Source organism: Pocillopora damicornis, chromosome 12 (genome assembly GCF_964200805.1).
Source record: "Pocillopora damicornis chromosome 12, jaPocDami1.2, whole genome shotgun sequence".
In the NCBI taxonomy this organism is placed as follows: Eukaryota; Metazoa; Cnidaria; class Anthozoa; order Scleractinia; family Pocilloporidae; genus Pocillopora; species Pocillopora damicornis.
The window spans coordinates 16,869,089-16,882,991 of NC_142681.1; the positions used below are offsets into that span (position 1 = coordinate 16,869,089).

The window sequence follows — 13,903 nt, forward strand, 5'->3', positions numbered from 1 at the left end:
CGCAGTAGGCAGAGTACAGCTTTCAATCAATTTTTGGAGAGAGAAATACGGCGAGAAATGCCAGAAATTGCACCTAATTCCCAGAGTACATCGCACATTTAATTACAACACATAAAGTAACACCAAGAGTCCTCTTGAAGCACTAACTAAGCTTGTTATTCTACCATGAAAACCATGAAAACGATAAAGCACCACAAAGATCTCTCCTATAAATATAACGTCTCTTCAACGCTTAACTTGTCACGCCACATTACACGTCACGTTACACGTCACGCATCACGAGTGTTATTTACGCTCCAACAGTAGGTGATACTAGAGTCATTCTAAAGCTTCTTGTTATTGTAATTTTCACCTCATGCATTTCATTTTGAAGAGTGCATAATATCGGTTACTTTTTAATTAACTTATGCTCCAATTTCGTTAAAAGATACCGGTTATGGACATTGAGCGCGTATCCAGATTCCATTAGGATTTTCGTGCGAAGAACACGAAGTACGTGTACCCTAACGCCTATGGGCCCTTTGACGAAAAATTTGCTTTGTAGGAATAGAAGTTTTTCCTTTAGGACTAGAATGCAAGTGATATATTTCACAGGGACTAAGGTAACTTTTACAGTAAGCAGAGTACCAGTTTTCGCAACTTATCTTTATTTTACTTGTCGGTCGAAATTATACAACACGTAACAAAACTACAGTACACTCTCCGTTTATCAAACTATAAAGGTTGAATCAAGAAATACAAGTAAAGTCGCCGATCTGTAGCAACACTCAGATATTCTCAATTACTATGAAACGCTGGTCAATTAAAAGTTGAACTCTCAACAATCTCTAATAAAAGTTTGCTTTGGGAGGCACCCTTATAAAGGCTTGCTGGGATCTGATGTTTCTAGAGAAAGCAATTTGATGGTAAACAGCAAGCAGGTAACAACGACTTTGACAAAAAAGGTATTTTATCGTGTCGTATGATCCTTCGAATGAAGAAAGTCTTGACAAGAACTGCTGTCGGTACTACGGACTGATTTTTTGACAACCTTAGCGGAAGTCATCATCAGAATCGAATGAAGAACAATAAAAACAAGTATGGAAATGTTATATTCAGCTAGTTCATAATCTAGATCATCATAAAAATTAAACCATCGCTCAGTGATTCAAATCTTCTATCATGTGACCTATTTCTTGATATTTAGAAAAATTTCGATATTATATATAATAAGATTTTACTATTTAGATAAGTTTCGGTTGTGGAACGCCAGCGGTTAATATACGGCAGCTGCTTATGAAATACCTCGTTCTGTTAGTGGACAGATTTCTACTAAGAAAGAGCGGACTTCAAAATGTTCTTCTTAACCTTGGGTCCTCTTGATGGTTTCGCCATGAAGTCTGTTCATTTGTCTGAGTAAGGCCCTTTCAGATACTTCACGATCCAACTTTCCATTATTGCAGTGCGTTTAGAACAAAAGAGATCGTTTGTTAGGATATAAGAATGGCAGCGTTTGACAGAAAGCTTGTAAAACGCGAAGAAACAACAGCAACAGGCAGGTGGAACGAGAAAGGCAGTCCTGGATTGTTCTCACCCGTCTACTACATTTTGCCATGTGTCTGTCCATTTGTCCGAGTAACGTCCCTCCAGATAGTCCACGACCAAATTTTTCATTACCACAATGCGTTCCTGTTTAGAAGAGAGAGAATCAAATTTTAAGATGACAGAATGGTAGCGTTCGACAGAGCGCTTGTTAACCTTAGGAACAAAAGAATGGAACGATGGACTTTGCTCCTGACTGGCTTTAATATTTAAAGAACCGCAACTGTGCTACAGGGTAGAAAAACTAAAAGGAGATCTCACCGGGCTTGAAAAAAACAAAAAGAGAGTCTTTCTCACTAACTCGCCTCCAGCTGCCTCATTCAGTTTTGGTAGCGTATATCCTTTTAAACTTTCTCTCTCTAATTCTTTTAGCTCCTCAATAACAGTTTCGATGAATTGTTCTCTTCGTTCTTGGGGTTTTTGTTTAACAAAACTTGATGTATTGTATCTCAATGATGAATTTCATGTTTCACTCCTATTAAAAATATGGATCAATATCAGTATCTGGGCAACTGCCCACCTACCCCTCCCCTAACTCAACAACAGTCAATTGATAACAAGTCAGGGTTGATGCTGGGTTAGGGGAGGGGTAGGTGGGCAGTTGCCCAGATACTGATATTGATCCAAAAATATCATACCTCGGTTGTGGAAGGTGGCAAGTTCTTGCAACAACTCTCGCGGCAACAGCATTTTCTCATACAGCAACAACAACACGGTTTATCTTAGTTAACGTCACTCTGAAGTAAAGGAATCATACAAGTAGTCAATAACATTCACTGCACCTGGGAAACACCAATTTTTTTATTCAACTACTTCAATAAGGTTTATGATATGACTATTATCCGCCAATCAATTCGAAGCTTCAACATCCCCCCTGGCAACTCAAGGAAATTTGATTGTCGTTCCTGCCAGCGGTTGGGGATTTGAACCTTGTCTGGAGGGGGGTGGGGAATTTGAACCGGAAATGTCAAGTCTTTTCAGCCGAATAAACGTGTCTCAGTAAAGGAATTTAAAATAGGGCAACAACACTGAGAGGAGAGACCGAAGAATCTAGAAGAAGTTCGTATATTCCCTTCAACTCTCTCTTTCACATTGTCTTATTTTTGAGCCTCAGTAAAAATTTCTGTGAATTGAAGTCTTAGATCTTTTTTTAGCAAGAAGGGTTTTTGTTTCTCAAAACGTGATGTATTACATCTCAATGATGAATTGCATGTTCTCTCCTCCGAACAACAAAAGGTTTCATCTTGGTTAATGTTGTTCTAAGGCGAAAGAGTCATACGTTTGGTTAATGAAATTCACTGCGCTTTGAGAAAACTCCACTTTTGTCTTTCTAACTACAGCAAAAATGTATATTAGTTATTAGAGAATTACATTAGTATATGATTTTAAAGCAAGAAATAGTGTAAACATTTTTCAAATGGTAGTCTTGTTTTATGACAAAAAGGAATATCGCACAGAAAGTAAAGTACTGTCTTTGTCTACGTAGGGCGAGTTAAAAAGAGGAAACTTCAGAAGTTATATAGGGTAGAAAACGAAAGCCAAAAAAAAAAAAAAAGAATTAAACCAGAGTTACCAGGAATGTAATGTAGGGCGAGTTAAAAAGAGGAAACGTCAGAAGTTATATTGGTTAGAAAACGAAAGCCAAAAAAAAAAAATTAAACCAGAGTTACCAGGATAATATTGAAGGAAAACGCCACAGGAAACAGTTTCTTTAAGGGTACATCTCTTACCTTAATGAGTACGATGGATAAGGCTCTTTTACAACACAGTAAGACGACGTAAAGAATATTGAAAGGTACTGGAACTGTGTTGCTTTTGTCAATCCACTCCAACCACATTTCAGTTCTTGAGAATTTCCATTCTTCTTGAGCATTTTCCTTCGAAGATAAGTACTAAATTAAGTCATTTTTTGTCCATCGATATTCTTATCAAATATAAAAGAAGAAAATACCATATGAAATTTTATACTTTAAACGTACAATATGCTTTTTACCACAAAACTGGATCGTTACAAGTGAAGGAACCGTGACAATTCACCTTCACTGAGAAAATAATAACGAAATATTGTTATCTAAAACCGAGTAAACGTTATTTTTTTCAACTAAAGAAGTGCCTTACGAAAAATATCACCGAATTGCGACTTAAATTTTTTAACAAGTGGCCCACGATTTATACATGAATTTAAGGCAGAGGATTTTTTCTTGGCTCTTTATCAATACCATGCACATACCATAATTCTACGGAATGAGTCATTCATCATGGCAACCAGCATGTTTAAGGCAACCATCCCTGTGCAGATCACGTAGGCTCCCATGAAGATCCTTCCAAACTCGGTAACCAGGAGAAATTCTTGATCCCTCACCGAGATGCTCTTTTCTTCTCCACCACCACCAAACAAAAACCAAAACAAGCCAATGAAAGTGTTTACATGCCTGAAATATATGACGTAGCGAGCATATTTAGTCAAGAGGGTAATGAAAGTCAAAGCGAAGAACTTTACATTCCTGTTCAGTTGCCACATCACATCAAAATGGACTATTTCCGAGATGCCTAAGGCCTATGCTTTAAAAGGAGGGTGAATTGTTATTGTCATGTGAACAAAACTAGCCTTCACAAGAAACGTAATTCGGTATTATCTACTGAGTTGTTAACGTAAATTAGCCACCGTTAAGAGTTTCAAAGCTGACGTTTCGAGCGTTAGCCCTTCGTCAGAGCTCTTCCTCCGCTCTTTCCTGTTATACCAACCCACTGACGCAGCACCACAGTTTCTTCCGAAAGTTACCCCGCCCCTTTTTTCACAAGGAAGGTTTTGCTCATGGCCTTTCTTTGAAAGTAAGATTGTTTGGAACTCGGAAACGGCCTTTCCGCGGTGGGATATACTAGTCGTGTCTGTATTTGAGCAGTCAATGCTTTAGCAACTAGAGAATATCAGATGATATTCTCTCGTGTAGCAATTATGAAGTTATCCTTATTAAGAAGACTATTAATTCAGTGGTCAGTTGGTTGCCTTTCGATGCATGAATAAGACAGTTTGCTTGCATTTACCCTCTCAGAGACGCCTCTGTTTGCGTTTTAATGTAAAGCGTACATTTTGTAAGTATTTGGCTACCTTTTGTTTAAAAATATGTTTTCAAAGTTAAAGTTGTTTGAAACAGGATAAATTTGTAACACCACACCACCACACGAGAAGTTCGAAATCCATACTATTACAACTTTTAGTCGCAATAGTAAAATAAAAAATAACCCAATGGAGAGAATTTAAAATTGAATACATACAAGGCGAATGGATGGGAAAGTTGGTGATAACTAGTTCTGTTGTCCCGTTTGCTGAGCTCCATCTCAGAGGCGACATAGTAGGAGTAAATCTTGGCCATACCAGTGGAAAATGCAACGTAAAGAACAAGAAAAATCAAAAGGAACTTTAGGACATCTCTCAGCATCCTATAGAGGGAAAGCTGCAAGGGACCAAGCACTGAACTGACTTGGAAAAAGTGTGCCAGGTGAAAAAAGGCAAGAACCGAAGCGCTGGAATATATAGCATCGGCCACGGTAAAGGCATTTTTTTCAGGGTTCCATTCTTTATTACAGCCCCATGCCCCTAACCACACAGCGTATGACAGCAGAAATAAAAAGACGATTAGTGTGTCTACAACATTCCACCACTTTGAAAAGTAGATCGACCACCCTTGGTTGCAACATTCCACGACTTCCTGTAAGAGTAGCCCGATGACGTAGGAAATAACGGCATAGTCTGTGGATAGATTCAAACGACTCAGTTAACCCAAATAGGATTTCTTCCAGTTTTCTCCTTGCAGTTTGATTTTGAACATTTATTTTAAGTGTATTTTTAACTCACACGCTTTAACGTGCTAATGTCAAACGTTGAAACATGTTGGCCCAGGTATTAAACATTATTGCCTTTTTTATCCACGAACATTTATTATCATGTCTGTTGTTTTAATTAAGAAACATTAACAACAGAACTTCAGCACTTGACTCGAGCTGGTTAAACAGATGCTCGATTCACCGGAATTAAGTGTCTCCTCTTGACAGAAAGGTTCATTAAGCCATTGAGCCGTCATAAAACGTCATTTTTCGAATTTACTAGTTCTTTCTTTCGCAAATGGAAAGTTTGGCCATTGAGTTGACCAGTTTTGGGTGCGACTGTCGTCTTCGCCAACATTGAAAGCAATGTTTTGATCATAATTTACTTACCAATCCACGTCAAAGCTCCCCAACCGGCTCGAATCTCATACTCGAAGGACGAGGCATAAATCAAGCACAGAAAGGTCACGTACGACATGACATGATTGATGAACTTCGAGTAGGGATGCTCAAACACGTTTCTGAACCACCTCCAGCAGCAATTCTCATCGCAGGTGGTACATTTAGGGCATAATAAAATGAAAATGTAGCCGATACTTGTTATGATGACAAAAATTAATTGGAGGCAGAACAAGAGCGTTTTTTTCAGTATTCCTTTATTTTGCCATTGTGGACTGTCATAGTAGATGACCTCGTCGAGGATAAATTGACATTTTGGGCTCGTCACAAACTGAAAGACAAAGGGATTCAAAACAAAAGACTATTATACAGTGAAACCATGGAAGACTCATCAATGCAAACGACAACACTTCTCTAATTCAAACCAGACAATGCATTGGCAACGCGGAATATTTATCATCTTAAGCTTTGGATCTACAGAAGTCAGTTCCTATTAATCTCTCAAAATGCTTTAATGACTTTTATTTTCAATTTTTTTATGCATTTCAGCCATCCTCTTATGAGTTCAATACATTTTTTTTCACCTTTTTGTCTCCTCAAAGCTCGCGTGAGTTGTTTGCATTCCGATGTAACTGAGGTAACAATGGACATTTTTTGGTCGTTAAAAAAAAAATTCAGATCACTTGTAAGCTGAGTTGGAGTATGGACATGTATATCTTTTAGTCACTGAATTTTTCAGAGCATGACATTTCCATATACATTCAAGACTAAACCAACCTTTTCACGTTTCTTATCTGTAGCTATCTTTAGAAGACTCAGACTGTGAATAAATTCTTTGGGTGTTTTTTTTAGTAATGCTCCTTTTCCTTCGAAATCTATGATTTGGTCCAGCTCGTTCGGTTCAAAACAATTCGCCTGGCCAACAACGTCAGCTGCAAATTTCTCACATTCTGTCGCACATTTCAAGTATTCATCTCTAGTTAGGTGGGACTCGTAAGAGCTCCTTCTCACCAAGAGGTAGGCGTCAAAGAGGGCAGCTTCAACGACGTCTTCAAACTTCCTCTTCTTCTTCTCATCTTCCTCTGTGCGATTTTTTATTTCATTTCCGCTGTTGATAGAATGATTACTGGAAGCCACATTGACCAAGGGTGTACCATCAGTTTCTTGGTGTGTAACAACATTTGTAAATTTAACTTCTTCACTTTCTTTTCTTATGTAACAGGGAGAACGAGGTTTATTTCTCCACAACCATTCCAGACCGATGTACAACGGATTGCTCAGTATCTTCACCCATGCCAGCTCATCATTGTCTATTGGGGTTCTCCTTATCTTCCTCCGTGATGAGGCAACACAGCCCATTATCGATCCTATTGATGTAAACAACTTCTCCAAAGGTAAACATATGCGCTTAGAGCGGAACCCATTATCTTTCACATTCTCCTCTTCCACGATATCTTTAAACTTAGCACTTAACGTTCCAATTGTCTTACGCTGATTTTCTTTCGGATTTTCTTCCTGATTTTCTTCCATTTTGACAATGAGTTCCCAGATTTTAGTGATATTCCCCTCATCGAGAGCGTCTAGAAGTGGCTTAAGGTTAGGGTTAGGGTTAGATAGACTGTTGGTATTGGGATTTCTCTCCCTCTCTCTATCCGTTCTTATGAGACTCGACAAAAAGGCGTCCACATCATCCTTTACCCCTTTTCGCACTATTTTCAGAAAGACACGAAAAATTCTACCGTCTTTTATATCTTGTTCTTCGTCCGGAGAAAATTTCGGCGCCATAGCGTTGGCAATATCGGCGTATGTATGGGGCAATTTTCAACTGAGTTTCTTAAGTAATTTGAGATTGTTAAGTGTTTCTTTGCTTCGCTCTGTGATTGGTGCAGAAAATTCACGCCACACTTTCAACCAATCAGATGCAGATCTAAACCTGGTGGCAAATTGGTCATCTGGGTGTTCCCACACTAAAGGCGGTCTGCTTTTTTTCTTGGAGTTTTGGGGTGTACTCCTCAGCTTCAATTGGTCGTTTTATTACTTTGGTTTTGGTTTGACGACACTCAATTGAAAAACGCTCTTTACTTTGCAAGAATCGCTTAATAACAGTGGAGAAGATGATGGTAATTGATTCAATTGGGTCAAAGGTTTCGGTTAGTTTTTTGTGGGTATATTATTGTAAGTCGTCGGTAAATATTGCTTGTATATGTCGGAAACGCTTTCGTTGCTAAGGCCAATGGTTCCGATGGAATCTGAATGTTTGACTGTAATTTCACTCCCTTACAGAACTCAATATGGATCAATAATCAAGAATGAAATACCACGTAATGCGCACTCTTATAGCATAAAAAAAGTTGTCGTTTAGTAGAGGAGTACCTGGATTATCCAGACTCGTTAGGAATGGGATGAAAAGTCCGGATAGTCGAAATTCTAGATAATCGAAAATATGAATATTAATTAGGCAAACATAAAACTGAGTAACTTAAAAGAGGAAACGTATCCACATTATACAAGAAGTTAAACAGATTTTCGAATCACTGTGTATAGCCTGTTAAAGTACATCAAAGCCAACGAACAACGTTGTATATCGACCTCACGTGATGTGTACGCGCTGCAAATTCCATTATTCTCTGAAGCTACACAAGCTGAATAGTGTCAACATTGTTTTCCTTTCCATCCACGTCAAACATTTCCTATATAGGCCGCGACTAAAAGGCGAAGGGAATGTAATCTGAGTCACTTAACCTTAAGAAGTCCCTCTCCTCCCTGGGTTAAACGTCTTAGAACAGATATATCATGGACCATGATTACACACGTATCACTGATTGTTAGAAATTTTAACATACGGCAGTGGCTGGAATCAGAGTATCTCATTTCGCCAACTGGAACAAAAAAATTAGGACCGAATCTGCCAGTGAGAATGGACAACTACAGAGAAAGCTGTAAGACGACTGTTCTATACCAGAGCTACAAATCGTAGTTTTTCATCAGTTTTTTGCTTCGGAAATTTTCTTCACAAGTCTATCGTGCATCACCTGACCTATTGCGGTTCAAAGTCATTAATAACGTACCATTAAAATTTATAGGACGTAGTAATCTCCAAATTGTAGCCAGAGAGAACCTCCCGATAGGATTTCGCTTCTGGGTGAGCTGGAGATGCCAATGCTTCCTCATTATATTTTTTTACCATCTAGAGACCAAAGTAAGAAAAATGTTGTTTCTTTCGAGGAGTGAAAAATCGTAAAATTTTTTTCGATTGTTTGGTTGGCCTACATACTTTATCCATTGCATAAAGGACCCACTGAAGTGGTTGGTTACGCTGAGCACATTGCGAACTTGCTGACGAGGCGTCATGACGATAGATATTTAATAACATGAAGTACTATCGTTTGTCTCTCGATGTAGTCACTTCGGGTGTAGATCATGACGTTTCGACTGCATACTGCTCTTCCTCCAAGTAAGCTTCACCCTAGAAACTATTCTGCTCAGCTGTCGGATCGGCACATTTTGTCAACGGTTCCCCCGGCGGTCCGTTACCGCACGGTTCTGTTGTTGTGCTGATTTCTATTACCTGGATTGCCTCTTTCACCAGTAGATATTACTGATAACCTGTTTAACGAATAACCTCTAGGATTGTTTCTGAGATATTAGCGTTTATTCGTAATGATTTAGTTTCTGAGGGGATGCTATATTCAGAATATGAAATGTAACACCTGTCATTAACAATAAGTTGGTGATCCTGGTGATTGTTATCCAGTGGGAACGCATAGATGTCGGAAAAGAAATTAGAATAAAATGGTAAATATTTATTCAGCTAGAAATAATCTAGGTGAACAAAAAATTAAATCGCTGGTGATACTTATCTTTTACCACGTGACTTCTTTCTTAATATTCGAAAGCTTTCGATGTTAGGGATAACTAGATTTTACCATTTAACCCAGCTACTCCCGCAACTTAGGAACGAAAGTTTGAGAATGTCTGAGGTAAGCTTGGGGGTATGGTGACAGAACACACAGCTGGGAGACGCCCTGAATTTGAGGTGACAGATAATTCAAGAAACTTTGTGCTGCTCACGTAACGACGTTGCATGCTAACAAGCGATTTTCAGCGGCGTAAACGAGAAAATTTACCGCTGATCTTAGCCGGGAAGCTTCAATAAATAAGCTAGAAATTCAGAGAGAAACAAAAATTTCAATCCCTTTAAGCCGGTGAAATAAACGAATAAGCCCTTTTTAGAAATTGGTTGAGTGACCAGCAATCGGTAACCTTGTCACTGGTGTGAAGTCAAGAATTCGAAAGACCATATTTCATTCATCCTGATAGCAAATGTTGTACCATGGCAGGTTGAGATATTATGACTATTTGAGAACTTATATTTTTGTCTCTCGATCTATTTCTGTGAAAGCGATAGATCCTGCCCTCCAGTGAAATTTTATTTTATCAAGTTCAAGAAATTTAAGGCAGATTCTTATATTCATAGGAGGCAGACTAAACGAAAATGAATGTAAAAAAGTCGATAAAAAAGTTTCAGACTTGTAAGCAACAAACGGTGTGAAAAAATAGATGAATACGAAGATTCGTATGAAAATCATGTGAGAGTGACGGATGGTCAAATCGTCTTCAGCACTTGCAAAACCTTCAAGTTTTTCCAACTCTTTGAAACGTCTGAAAAGTCTGCTTAAACTATACAAGATAACATATTTGAAGTTTATTCATTCATTCATCCTAGAAAAATTGTTTGTTGAAATTGGCTGAATCATTACTTTTACGAAGAAGAGGTCACTTGACAAACTGTTGCAAAAGGCCTAATAGTTCTCCTACAGTGTTTATGTGGAAAGTATGAAAGAAAGTTCACCTGGTCGCTTAAGATAGACTGAGACTTAGGCAGCATGCACACTACACTACAAGATTGATCTGGACAAGCAGGGGATAAAATATGACACTTGCCTATGAAATATTATATTGTGTTAGTGGAGAGATTATTTCAAAACAGCGTATTTCATGCTTTTCCTGATGGTTTGGGCATTAAGTCTGTCCACTTCTCTGTCCACTTCCATAATCATCAGACTGAGCTTTGATTATTTCGGATAGTGGGAACTTCTCTGGGTAACGTTCCATCAAATACTTCACGACCAGATTTGCCATTACCTTCTTGCGTTCCTATTTAGGAGAAAAAGGTTCAAGTGGTAAGACGACAGAATGGCAGCTCTAGACGGAGAGGTTGTCATCCTTAGGGATAAAAAAATAGAACTACGAATTGATAATTCTCAACCCTTTCTCATATAATCATCAGACTGAGCTATGATCAAAATGTATAGTGGGAACTTCTATTGAAAATCATTTTTTTGCTTCAAAGTCAGTCTATAATTACTCAATATATTACCAATGTTTCATCATAATTGATTGATACTGACTTGGTGACTCCTACTCCCGGCAGAATACCGCCTGCTTGAAAGCTAAGAGCAACAGTACGTGAAAAAGTCTAAAATAGACTCAGAATCTGAGAAGTTTATGGCCAATTTCAAGTCATCATAATTGATTGATACTGACTTGGTGACTCCTACTCCCGGCAGAATACCGCCTGCTTGAAAGCTAAGAGCAACAGTACGTGAAAAATTCTAAAATAGACTCAGAATCTGAGAAGTTTATGGCCAATTTCAAGTCAAATGTTCAATCTATGATTGTAACCTTCAAAGGTTACTAGTGTAGCGGAGAAGACAATCCGAACGCACAGTATAAATCACGGTTTAATCAAATGAAGTGCGTAATCAAAATTACAAACTAAATAAGGAGATCGGTGTGAAAACACAGATGAAGAGAGCGAAGTGAGATCAAAGATAGCGTAGTTATGATCGATGGTAACGATGTAGCTGAATTTGTGTGTGGTTCGAACTAAAAGAAAATGCAGCAGAAACTAAACTAAGAAAATACCCCTGAGAAATGTAAATCGATATACGTATCAAAAAAGAAATAAATCGATATACGCATAAAAAAAAAGGAAATATCTTAAATATGAAATAAAGAAAAACTTACTTTGGTCTAGCTCCTAATGATTGTAGATAAATCGCCAATAGCGGATCGTACATGAATAGCAGACAAAATTGATGGTGTCGACAGCAACTTATAGCGATGAAATATGAAATATAATATCTGGTACATGTGCTTAAATGAAACTGATTTAAATAAAAAAAACTTATTCGTATTTGCAAACTCACCTCCTGCCTGCCTCATTCAATTTTGGTAGCGTATATCCTTTTCAAATTTCTCGTCTACGTTGTCTTATTTTTTTGACTTCTCAGTAACAGTTTCGATGAATTGTTCTCTTAGTTCTTGGGGTTTTTGTTTCACAAAATTTGATGCATCTCAATGATGAATTTCATGTTTCACTCCTCTTAAAAATATCATACCTCGTTTGTGGAAGGTCGCGACTTCTTGCAAATATTCTCGAAGCATATACAGAAAGAACAACACGATTTATCTTGGTCATCGTCGCTCTGAAGCAAAAGAATCATAAAATAAATCGATTAGATTTACTGCACTTGGGAAAACGCAAATCTTATCTTTCTAACAACAGCAAACGGGTTTATGTACATGGTTATTATCCTCCAATCTGCGTTGTCCTATTTTTTTTGCTTCTTAGTAACAGTTTCGATGAATTGTTCTCTTAGTTCTTGGGGGTTTTGGTTTACAAAACTTGATGTATTGTATCTTAATGATGAATTTCATGCTTCACTCCTCTTAAAAATATCATATCCTCGGTTGCGGAAGGTGGCGAGTTCTTGCAAATATTCTCGCAGCATATACAGTAACTGATGCCAAACTATTTCCCTTAGAAATGATATTAATTAAATTATCGTAGCTCACCTGTTGAACCTTAGAATCTGACCGTACACTGTCACTGCCCTGTCTCTCTCCAGCCCCCTCATGAGATGTTCTCTATTCAAATAGAATAAAGCTTAAGTAAAGCACCCCCCCCCATCCATTAGCTGCTTCATGTGTCTACATGATTTCATTGAAATATGAAGCACACGCCCAGTTTAGAGAGGTCGAAAGATGAGAGTTTCTGTTCAAACTCTCAAGGTTTTACCTTACTCAGTAAACGTGCAGCTTACGCCTGAATAAATTGTTTTTGTTTTTACACTTTCAACGCGCCAGTTTTGAAATATTTATGAATAAAGATTACCTCTCCTACACTTCAACCCAAACTCACACGTCATGGGAATAATAGGCGCTCCTGTGCTATTGAATTTATTTTTTAGAAATTCTCTTTTCTTAGTAAAGCAAAAGCTCCACTAGAACAAATTTAAATTCTTTTCACCTTTTACCCTAAGGAAAAATCTCACGTACTCTGAAGTATCACAGACAAAGTACAACTAACCAGTTCTTGAGAATTCACCAAAAGTTCACTCTGTTAGATTTAAAAAAAAATCTGCATCAGAAAGGACTGTCGATGATCAAAGAGAGAAAGCATGATAGTGGTGATCATGAATTGCATGTATCTCTTCTCTTTGAAAAGTGTTTATCGATAGGATATTAGCATATTACCTCGTCGGTGGAGTTCCCCTTAGGACGGTTGATCTCTGTCTTAACTTTCTTTTTTTCTTTCTTTTTAACCTGGATTATTTGGTGAAAGAAACATTGGAGGCTGGAAACGTGATTGAGAAACTCTCTTTTTAATCATTAACTTACAGGTGCAGAGTGGAGGAGTTTAGGGGAGTCATATGGTTTTAATGGGGAACGCAGTGGGATCAGTCCTCGCCAACAGAGTATTATGGGGGGAAACTGACAGCTAATTAACTGTCAATGAGGGTGGGGGAAGGTCACAAGAATTATTATATAATATATAGAGCTAACCCCTCCCTCCCCCTCCGGCGATAAATAATGATGTTTTGACAAATACATTAAAACTTAGCATTAATTCCATTCATTATTTAGCTTGATCCCTAATGAACATTTTACCGCTGTGATGATCTTGTATGGAAGCCAGAAGAAAAACAGTACAAGTACACTTACAAGTACAGGTACAAGTGCAAGTACAAGTACAAGGTTCGTAGGCACAGGTACAGCATTCTCTTTGTGAATCCATTCTAGCCACATTTGG

The 13,903-nt window shown here is 38.0% G+C and overlaps 2 protein-coding genes across 8 annotated transcripts in view; both read right to left on the bottom strand.

Moving 5' to 3' along the window:
• Nucleotides 1–630: 630 nt before the first annotated feature.
• Nucleotides 631–7,951, bottom strand: LOC149036754 (short transient receptor potential channel 5-like). The gene is made up of 7 exons (XM_089189652.1): nucleotides 6,583–7,951; nucleotides 5,797–6,136; nucleotides 4,858–5,332; nucleotides 3,812–4,013; nucleotides 3,312–3,458; nucleotides 2,220–2,318; nucleotides 631–1,668 (listed from the first exon to the last, which is right to left on the bottom strand). Exons 1-6 carry the CDS (start codon nucleotides 7,588–7,590, stop codon nucleotides 2,304–2,306), a joined length of 2,187 nt encoding a protein of 728 aa, XP_089045778.1. The 5' UTR covers nucleotides 7,591–7,951; the 3' UTR covers nucleotides 631–1,668; nucleotides 2,220–2,303.
• A 2,539-nt stretch (nucleotides 7,952–10,490) lies between these two features.
• LOC113675571 (uncharacterized) overlaps nucleotides 10,491–13,903 on the bottom strand; it is a 10,468-nt gene continuing 7,055 nt past the window's right edge. The window contains exons 3-8 of one of the 7 annotated variants that reach the window (XM_089189661.1): nucleotides 13,816–13,903; nucleotides 13,348–13,416; nucleotides 13,181–13,210; nucleotides 12,667–12,738; nucleotides 12,210–12,296; nucleotides 10,491–10,962 (exon numbers count right to left, since the gene is read on the bottom strand). The exon at nucleotides 13,816–13,903 is cut by the window's right edge and continues 35 nt beyond it. In XM_089189661.1, the coding sequence (XP_089045787.1) occupies nucleotides 10,828–10,962; nucleotides 12,210–12,296; nucleotides 12,667–12,738; nucleotides 13,181–13,210; nucleotides 13,348–13,416; nucleotides 13,816–13,899 (477 nt within the window). In that variant the 5' untranslated portion in view covers nucleotides 13,900–13,903 and the 3' untranslated portion in view covers nucleotides 10,491–10,827. Of the gene's footprint in view, nucleotides 10,963–12,209; nucleotides 12,297–12,666; nucleotides 13,211–13,347; nucleotides 13,417–13,761 lie in introns of those variants that run through there. The other 6 variants (XM_089189659.1, XM_089189660.1, XM_089189662.1 and 3 more) reach the window with 6 other exon arrangements.

What these genes read in the sequence shown, in the direction of transcription:
- LOC149036754 (XM_089189652.1), bottom strand. Translation starts at nt 7,590, where the DNA reads ATGGCGCCGAAATTTTCTCCGGACGAAGAACAAGATATAAAAGACGGT. An exon ending in GGGAGCTTTGACGTGGATTG is followed by an intron (nt 5,333 to 5,796) that starts GTAAGTAAATTA and finishes ATCTATCCACAG; the next exon opens with ACTATGCCGTTATTTCCTAC. An exon ending in CTTTCCCATCCATTCGCCTT is followed by an intron (nt 4,014 to 4,857) that starts GTATGTATTCAA and finishes CATATATTTCAG; the next exon opens with GCATGTAAACACTTTCATTG.